Source organism: Aptenodytes forsteri, unplaced genomic scaffold (assembly GCF_000699145.1).
Source record: "Aptenodytes forsteri isolate BGI_AS27 unplaced genomic scaffold, ASM69914v1 Scaffold224, whole genome shotgun sequence".
In the NCBI taxonomy this organism is placed as follows: Eukaryota; Metazoa; Chordata; class Aves; order Sphenisciformes; family Spheniscidae; genus Aptenodytes; species Aptenodytes forsteri.
This window is the reverse complement of record NW_008794879.1, coordinates 1,249,115-1,259,498: the sequence shown is the minus strand read 5'-3', so window position 1 is coordinate 1,259,498 and position 10,384 is coordinate 1,249,115. Positions and strand designations below refer to the sequence as shown.

Here is a 10,384-nt window from a genome sequence, read left to right as displayed (position 1 = left end):
TAATAATAATACTACACAAAGCAAGTGATGCACAGTGCAATTGCTCACCACCCACTGACTGATGCCAGGCCAGTCCCCGAGCAGTGGCCCCCCCGGCCAGCTTTCCCCCAGTTTATGTACTGAGCATGACGTCACATGGTATGGAATGTCCCTTTGGCCAGTTTGGGTCAGCTGTCCTGGCTGTGCCCCCTCCCAGCTTCTTGTGCACCTCCAGCCTTCTCAGTTGGTAGAGCATGGGAAGCTGAAAAGTCCTTGACTAGTGTAAGCACTACTTAGCAACAACTAAAACATCGGTGCGTTATCAACATTGTTCTCATCCTAAATCCAAAACACAGAACATAGCACTGTACCAGCTAATAGGAAGGGAAATAACTCTATCCCTGCCGAAACCAGGACAGTTTCTTACCATCTTTGGAATGCTCAGAAATGTTCTCAGTTGTGCAAGTAGTTATCTTCTGTAAAGTACTCGATGAGTTTTATTGTTGTATTGAATAGAATTCAGGTAATTCCAAGGAAATAGAATTTGCAATGTCATACTCTTCTTTCACTGTGAAATTTAGTATGCCAAGAACTGTCAGTCACACCGTTAAATCAGCTTCTAGCTGTTTTTTCTGATGCTTGTTAGTCATATCTTTCAAAGGTCTCTGAAATTCAGTAACTTTAATGCTCATAGCGCTCTGTTCAATGATGCAACCTCTGTGCAGTACAGTCCTTTGTCAGTGGGTTTCTTTGAATCACGTTTGGGGTTTTAGTATCTTTTTTTTAGTATGTGACAATGTGCGGCAAGTACATTGCTTTAATGATACGATGACATATTTCTTTAAGCTAAAAAGCAAACTTTCTGACTTAGAGAAACATTTAATACCTGCTATATTTCATATAATTCAGAAAATTCACTATTCCTGAATAGAGATTAATATTGCACTCTGTGCAGCTATATGCTGTAATTCCTGAGCTTAATTAGAAATTTAAGTTCTTACAAGTAAGACTGCTAATTTTTATTATTCAAACTATACCAGTTTATAATTTTGTTTCTGTAATTTCTGAATTTGAGTTATTCCTTCTTGGAAATGCTGCTTTTCTGAGAGAAGCCTTGGACTGAAATTACTGCCCTTCTCTCCTGAAGACAGCCCCCCCCACCCCACCCTTTTCAATTTTCTTCAGTGCAATTCATTTCAGTGTATTGAAAGTGATTAAAAAGGGAATTGTTGGTAGAACATGGTGTTTCGTTCTTATGTTTATATTTCTCAGCCACATAAGATTTAGGTGTGTCTGTTGATTGTTTAGATGGACTAAAATGGAGTAACAAGTCAGCTAACAATGTCTGCTTAATGAAATCAGGGAAAGAAGTTCATCATCACAGGTGTAGCTGCTAACAGAACAGTCTTTGTAAGTGTAAATCAGTTTGCTTTTGGTACTGAAAATCTTTGTGTCCAAGTAGTGTTAATGTTTTGCTGCCAAAGCTAGTGATGCTTGTGTGGGTTTTTTTTAAAGGCAAATGAAAGAAGAAAGTAAAATTAATCAATGTGAATGGAGAGGTCTGCTGAATGAGATGTCTAGTTGTACGGTTTGTTAATGCTGTTGGTACTTAGGGGCGTGTTGGTCTTTAAATGGACTCGGTTCATTTCTGCCATTTCTGAGTTGTTCTACTTAGGGCCTTTATTAGCTTTCTGTATTTTATTGTAAATGAAGTGGAAATTATTCTTAGAATAAGTAAAAGAATATGGTCTTGAAATAAAAATTAATGATCCAGTGTATTCCGTAGAAACTTAACGTTTACTTGCTGTGCAATGATAAACATACACAACTATGGAAGACAAGCTCATTTTTCATTTTAATTGTTACCAGTTTTTCTAATTCTAGCAAACAGTAAGAATCTAAAAATGATGACTGTCTAGACCTGCGTAAAATATACAGACGTTCCACTTCAGTAGAGTTGAGAGCAATGACAACGGATTATAGCTTTCTTCTCCAGGTTCATAGTCTCAAAGCAATTCAGTCTGTGACCAGAAATCTTTGTTACATAGCTAGAGATGAGTTAATTCCTTGTGCCACCCACTACTGTAGGAGTAACTTTAAATGACCCAGGAAAAATGCTTTCCTACTAGATCAAAGACTGGAATCTGGGAAGATGCTGCTATTCCTTGGCTATTACTAAATTTAGAATAGGTTGTTACCAAGTATTGGTTGACAGGTATGAGCTCTGACATTTTAGTTCGGCCTGAGTCTTAGGGTTTCATTCCCATCTGTTCGTGGCATGTTTTCATCCTTGTTGGTGAGAGACAGCTGCTGGTGTGAACAACTTCCTGCAGATGGCTTATATATTGCTAATACAGCTGCTCTGTCAATGATCATACCAGCAATTGCAAAATTTCTCCTGGTATTCAAAACTTGAGTTGGGTGGAAAGGCTTTTCTTATGAAAGGAATTAATTGCTAGCTCCCTGACGGAGGCAAATAATTCCTCAAGGAACACATAAAAAGAAGCACCCATATAATCCATGCTGTTCCATTTTTAGAATTAATCTTTCTGAGGAACTTTAGAGGAGGAAGTGCCATTTCCATACCCATAATCCTTTGGCCATTTCTGATGATTCCGTCTAGTCAGTTATGCCTAGGGAGCATGGACAGGAGTATGTGTGAGAAGTCTTTACCTATCCCTTCTATTTCAGTTGTCTTCCTTCCCCACCCCTGCTTTGTCTGTACATCTGCCTTTGAGGACAAACTGAGCAAAACCAAACAGGCTGATTAGAAATTATATCCAGGATACTGTATCCATTTTCATATCTTTGCCTCCAGCACCCCACATTCTGCATACGAGAGACCACAGCAGCTGGAGCTTTCTCCCTAGTTGATGTTGGTGCTTTAGATTCAATCCCCTGTTGCTTGAAGAAGGATGTTTCAGCAGCAGCTTGTCTCCTTTTCCTCTTTGGTACCAATTATGAGACCATCTGGAATTCAAGAAGTGGAAAAAAACCCTTTTATTCACAAGTGAAATTTGGTGTTACACTTCTGTCATTTTAGGACAGGGATCAGTTAGTGTCTCTTGGACATGAAGATGCTTATTTTCACATCACCTTTGAAAATATCTCCATTTGGCTGTAGTGGAACAGTTATGAATTCAAGCATTTCCTGTTTGAACTAGAAAGGTAGGGGAATATCTGGAATGAGCGCATACATGTTTTCTGGAGTTTTACCTAGCTGAGACCTCAGGACATACCAGCAAATGATCAGATCATCTGCTTCAAGTTGATAATACGTGAATGAGGAGGTTTTCAGCAATGTTTTCCAGAACGTTTGTGTGTGTGTTTGTTTTTCCAAGGCTGGGGCAGATAGAAATAAAAAATACTGGATTCTCTATCCCAGGTCTGTCTGTGATCATATTCCTATCTGAGACATATCTGAAAATGTGGGAAGCTGAAGTATGTCTTACAAAGTGTAGGCAATAGTAACTCTGGTTGAAGCAGATGTACCTTTGTGTCCGGACCTGTAGAAATTCATTTTCGCAATCCCATCTTCAATCCTATTCCATAGGTGACTGGATTGCTGGGTATATATCTCATCAGTCAGATAGGCGTTGCTGTCTCTGTCCAAGTTCCAAAGCAAGCTTGAAATATTTTGTAGGTTTAGTTAGTAAGCTCCTCCGTTCCAGACATGTATAAAAGCAGTGACCTGGATGTGGTTTACATTTTTACCACTCAGGGCTGTTGCAGAACGATATGGTGGGTTTTTTTACAGGTGGCTGCATTTACAAAGATAGAGCCTGCAGAATGTGAAAGGAGCAGGGGATAATCTGGTGTTGCTTGCAGTGTGGATGTGAGAGGTTATTTACTGGTAACTGGGGCACAAACACTATAATTCACATGAATGTGGCCATTGTGTGTCATGTGCCACCTTCCATTCCAAAGCAAGCTTGAAATATTTTGTAGGTTTAGTTAGTAAGCTCCTCCGTTCCAGACATGTATAAAAGCAGTGACCTGGATGTGGTTTACATTTTTACCACTCAGGGCTGTTGCAGAACGATATGGTGGGTTTTTTTACAGGTGGCTGCATTTACAAAGATAGAGCCTGCAGAATGTGAAAGGAGCAGGGGATAATCTGGTGTTGCTTGCAGTGTGGATGTGAGAGGTTATTTACTGGTAACTGGGGCACAAACACTATAATTCACAGACATTCATGTGCCACCTTCCATCGCCTTTTCCAATAGAATACCTAGACTTTGGGGGAGAAACTGGTTGTCTGTATAAGCTGTGTGTTAATCTTGAGGGGACCTTCTATGTAAGTTAGGAGTATTACTTACGCTAAAATGTCTCTGAATCCAAGTGTCTGTGACCTCTGTGTCTCCACAGTGCGAATCTGCGTATGGGCTCCACTTCTGAAAGAGGTGTGAAGCCCTGCTCTTCTGATGGCAGGAGTAGAATCCTGAATCAGGGTCTTGCCAGTTAAAAAAGCTAACAGCCTATATAAGGTCATGCTATATGATAAAATGTAGGTATTTTAAAAGTAATTAAGATAAGCTCTCCTGCTAATGGCTTCAGAGCTTTTTTTCTTAAAATTGTTTCCGTTCACATCTAAAGATTTCTCTGAAGTGCATCTCATTTGTAATGCTTTTTTCCACTGTGGCTAAATATAGAAACTGATTACCAAGTTTATGAATTTTCTGAAGACCAGTGCAGACAGTGGTTAGTATCTGCTTCCTGACTGTTATTTATAGGTTCTGATTACTATGTTTCTAGCAGCACCAGTCCCTTCTTTTAATGGCACTTGAGGCTTTAAATAGTTCTGCAGCCCTTTACGAATTTCAGAAAATCATCAAAAATTTTAGCTTCTTGTTCATAGCTTCACTCTAATTGCTTGGTAGTTGACTTCAGTATGGTATTTACTACTGGAAGTTGTATTTTTTTTTTCCTACTTCTGCTAGAAATCAAAACCAATAGTTTTTTGAAAATAGAACACAAAAGTTAAAGCCTGTCAAATACAGCTTTTGAGAATTCTTGTTGTGCAGAATTACAGTGTTTTTTTCATTACTTAAACAAAATGTCCCTCTTTCTATTTATTTTTAAATATCCTGTTCATTTTAAAATATTTTTGTTTTTCCTCTTCTGTGTGATATTCTTTACTGAATCGAACCATAGAACATTTTTACGCAATTTTACCTAAATTTTTTTTTTGCATTTTTTGATTTGGGGGAAAAAAAAGTGATTGGATGGTGCCTTACTGGGTAGCTTTCGAAAATGATCCCAAATTGCTGTGAAAATGTAGGAGCAAGTGTGGTCTGTAGTACTCTGTCATAGGAAAGTTATCATCATTGGGAATCAAGACTGGGTGCAGGGAGCTCAAATATCAGAAGGGAACAGAATGATAAGTATTTAAATTTTGGGTGATGGTGAGCATGAAAAGTAAAATGTTTCTCATTTGAAAAGTGATTGTAAAATTCCTCAGGCATTAACTATGGATGGTTAATTTTTGTGAAAAAGAGCTTTACTCTCAACCATACAGAAGCCACATAACTGGAATTGGACCCAGAAGGTAGACTACAGGAGGTTTTATTTCAAAGTGAAGAAAATGTAAGTTTCATGGGTGGAGATGCATATATTCCATTGTTTATGTACTGGCACTTCTGGAAGCTAGCAAGATATGTTCAAAGATAGGGCAAAGAGGTCAGTTTCTGTATTACTTAATTACTAATGCTGATACATCAAATGTTAATGCTACCTTGGCTTGACATATTACAGGCTTAAATTGAAAGCCTGGCATTTATGAATTTCTAAACGAAAGATTCTGTATTAAGTTTGTTTGCCAAGATATCGGTGTGAGTCATACAAGTCTTTTAGTATCTGGAGTGCCTACTGAGTTCCTGAGGGTTGGAGGTGTTTAGCAGCTAGAAAGACAGAACCATGAATATCAGAGTAGGACCTATATTTCTGTGCCTGTAAACCAGGTCTAAAACTAAGTACAATCAAAGTAATATAAGGTCAGGATGTATAAAAAACTGTAATGATGGCATTCCTAATAAGGCATGGTTCATATATGAGGGATTACCAGTAAATTTAGAAAAACTTGATGAAACTATTTTCAGTATTTCTTAGATCATGAAAGCTCAGGAGAACATAATTTTCAGGGTAATTTTTCATTTTGCGTAGTGAATAACTCTGGTCTGAAATGTGGTTTATCAATAAATGCCATTGGACTTTAACGCTTTGATGTGAATACAGGAGTAATTTTTTTCTCTTTTCACTGGAGTTGTGAGAGTCAGACAAGCAGGCAAGAAATACGGATTTCTGACACTGGGACATTTCACGCTAATGCCATCATTTTCATGAGGCTTTTGCATGTTCCCCATTGATAATATATCATCTCTTCAGTTTTCGTATCAGTGCTGACATCAACCAGATACAAGAGAGCAATCCTTATATAGATTTTATGTTATGTCATAAAGAAGACAAATGAATTGTATTGAAGACTGGTTCATTCTCATTTGTTGAGGATCTCAGTTTCCTTTGTCTCTGCAAGCTTGCTCGCTCATTATTTAGTGAGCCAAGATCTTTAAGGTCAGCATGATGGAATTATTAGAGTTTAAACTTTCTGTAGTTTAGTCATGTACCATTCTTGTCTCAGCTTTGTCAATTTCATGGTCTTCGGTCTCTGCACGGATTACATCTCTACCTTGTCCTTTTGTTCCAGAATGCAGCTTACGGTATTTGATTTCCAGAGTAGAATACTAAACAAAAAGGAGTGGTCTTCAGAGCACCAAAGAAATTTCAAGTGCTAGTAAATTTAGATTGGGCCTGGGTGGTTTTTCAGATTATGACTGTTCTTGTGCTAGATTTTTAGGGTTTTTTTTCCCCCATTATTGTTGTGTGTAACTTCATGGGGATTCTTTTGTTGGTTTTGTTTTTGTTTGTGGGTTTTTTTAAGTGAAGTGACTTTGGTGTAATATATTTCTTTACCAACAGAAGAAATGGAGGTGATGTGAATAGGTGATAACTTTAACTATACTCTTTCACATACATCTTACAAAATCTTTATTTTGTGAAAGTTGCTTTCCTCAAAGCAAAATTCCAGATAGTGTTAACTAGCTTCTTGCATCAAGTGCGTTGGTTGTCCTCTCCATGCTACGTGGTCTTGCTTATTGAACAAAAATACATATGCTGCTGTCAGTAAATCTTAAGCGTAAGTGAGACTTGCATCTAAGATGCTCAGGGATATTTGTATTGTTTGTACCCACTTTCTTGTTACCTGCTCTAAGATTAGTGAGTTTCTATATTCTTCTAACAAATGCTTTAAATGGTTCAGGAATCAGAGTACACTCTGCATCTTTGAATGTAAGTATGTTCTCTGTGAGATTTATCTGTATGAATATTCAAGGCATTTTTTTGAAGTTTGTTCATAAGGTCAAATGTAGGAGAATGATGTGGTTGAAGTGTGCAGTTAAAGAAATTAATGTGAAAGTAGGTTCAGAGATCTTTGTTCTGAAGTAAAAATGGCATGCGGTAGTTTTGATTTGGCTTTTAAGTTGTTGTTTACCAGGTTTTTAAAATACCAGTTTAAGAGATACTCTTTGATATTCTATAATGGAGGAAAAATTAATGAGAAAATAAAATGGTAAAGGATGATTTTTTGACAGTGTCTTTCCCAAAATGCGTCACAAGAATGTAACCCCATTTGTTAAGGTATGTTAGGAAAGCCCCTGCTGGCTCTGGTGGCCTCCAACACCATTTGGAGGGGCATTTGTCCTGCCTTGCTGCTGGAGCCCAGCTGTGCATGCCCAGCCTGGGCTCCTGTCCTCACCTCTGGCTTAGACTTTGAGGAGAAGTTAAACAGACAGATGTCTCTTCCAGTCAGTGGCATTGTGACCTCTCACATATAGGTGCATACTCTGGGCCCTCCAGTTTCTGACGCAGACCTAGAAGCTTGGTGATCCATGGTTGCTTTTCCTGTTGCTGACACCTTGACTTCTTTTGCACTCTGATCCCTCCAGCTGCTGGCACCTCGGGCACACAGTCCCGATGGCCTGTGGTCCCCACTCCGGTCTCCGGCACGTGGACCCTCACGCACTGCAGTCACTGGCACTACAGGTGCATGGGTCCAATGACCTGTATTCCTGCTTGAGTTGCTGGCGTTTGCTTTTACTCGCTCTGGTCTCAAATTGCTGGCATGCCGGCTTGTCCCCAGTTACTTGCAGTGAGACCTTGCAGCACCTATAGGTGGGACAGAGAGTGGAGTTGCCCAGATAGTTAGGAGAGGATTTAATAAGACAGGATAGACTGCAGTGATCAGGCACAGGGCTCAGTCAGAGAAGTGCACTGACTGATCCCTGCTTATACGCGACTCTGGCCCCTTTATCCTTCCTCCTTTCACTTTGCCCCCTGCCTCCAGCCTGTTCCTCACCATCCCTTCTCCCCCACCTTTGACGCTTTCCTGAAGCATTGCTTAATGAGTTTGCATAGATCCACAGGCGCCCTCAGATATCCATGATACTCATGGTCCATCACTTTCCCCTTATCTGTTACAAAGTCCAGGCTGATGCTCTTCAGAGCTATGCCTGTGGTTTCTTACCGGCCTGTCAATTAATGGCTGAAGAGTTTTGGTCATCTTTATCATCTCCCTTAGTGCTTACTTATCAGGTTTGTGTCTCTGTGTGGGCTTTTTATGGCTTTCCCTGTTACTTCCTATTCCCTGTGAGCTGCAAAGGTCATTTAGCTGATAACGTCAATGAACCAGATGCTCTTTTTAGCCATATCATCGAGAGCAGTGATGATGAGGCAATTCCAAGTAGCTGCTGTGAACAGGAAATCAAACTAATGGAGGCATTAGACAAAGAATATTATGGTTTTAGGTAGGCACGACGTGCAAAGTAAATAATAGATGGGTAAGGTTTAAAGTAGATTTTATGATGAAAGACACATTTCAAGCTAAGCAAGGTTAAAGGGCGCCATCAGACTGTCTTCAAGTAACTTTTGTTATTTTGAGTAGTGAAGGCTGTCACTGTACTGAGTTGAGGGTAGCACAGATTTAAACTATTAGAAAATCACCTATTATCTGTATCTCAAGTTTGATTTCTGCAGGATTTCTATTTTTACATCTACGAATGTGCAATGGGGAGAGAGCTTCTTTCAAACGTTCTGTCACAGGGTGGTAGGGAATCTTAATCTGTACAGTTGTGATGGTTATTCATAGAGAAGTTTTTTCCCTTAAACAGAATGTCATTTTAAACAGTTTGATTATGTTGCAATGCTAGCTAAATAGGCTACACTAAAATGACTCTTTTATAAATTTTTGGGATTTGTCAAGATAGAAATAACTTCTCACTGTTTATTTTGTTTTCTTAGAGGAAATTCCTGTAAGCACACTATGAATGCTTAAACAAGTGAAATTTTTATACACTTTCACTACTGCTATTTTTTTGTTTGTTTGTTTGCAGAATCCAGTTGTGTCCAGTTCCAGGTGGTCAGAAATAAATGTGCTGATTCTGGCTGGAACAATTGGCCATGTTTTGAGTTTGGGGGCAAGCAGTTTTATAGAAGAGGAACATCAAACCTGGTATTTTCTTATCAATACGCTTTGTTTGGCACTGTGTCAGGAACTTTGCAGAAATAATTTTCTTCTGAAAGAATGTGACCCTCAACATGGCACCACTGTGAAACAAAATTTTGATAGTATCGGGGAAGCCTCTGAGTGCAAGAATATAGACATTCCAGCAGCAGGTAATTCGAAATTGGGCAAGGCCACCTCTTCAGCTGAATTCATACAAGGATCAGATAAGTGGATAAGCTTAGCAAGTCCATGGATCATCCTTATTTGCTGTCGGCTGCTTCGATCCTTGAATCAGACAGGTGTCCAGTGGGCTCATCGGCCAGACTTTGGACATTGGCTAACAAGGTGGGTATCTGATTTATTGTCATACTTTCTGTCTTACTTAAAAATTAATGTATGTTTCATTTGGTGAAATATGTATACATTTCTGTACAGTTGCTGTTTAGAAAGTGCTGTAAACATGCAAAGTGGGTAAACAGTGAAGCAACATAAGGAATTTTTCACTGCTATTTCATGCAGGAGTAATTCCTTGTATACTATCAATAGTTTATAATCTTTGCCCTGCACCATGACTTATCTAACTAACGCCAATTATACACGATAGGTTTATCAGAGGCAAAAAGTAAATATTTTTCCATGTGAAAGTCAACAGTGTCTGGTTTGGGAAATTAAAAATTGCTTAATAGAATTAAACCCTTGAAATTAAGACAGAAGGTTCTGCTCAATTCCAAACTTTATGAAGTTGCAGGAGAAGATGCTGCACATAGAATTCTTCCTTGTCTATCACAGGCATTTAACGTGTGGGTGGAAAACTGAAGGAATTTCTCAAGTGTAGTATGATAAGAAAGG

At 38.9% G+C, this 10,384-nt stretch overlaps 1 protein-coding gene across 1 annotated transcript in view; it reads left to right on the top strand.

Moving 5' to 3' along the window:
- The window catches only part of PIGG (phosphatidylinositol glycan anchor biosynthesis class G), a 97,554-nt gene that overhangs the window by 16,582 nt on the left and 70,588 nt on the right, over nucleotides 1-10,384 (top strand). The window contains 1 exon segment of the mRNA XM_009274638.2: nucleotides 9,423-9,880. Coding sequence (XP_009272913.2) covers nucleotides 9,423-9,880 — 458 coding nt within the window.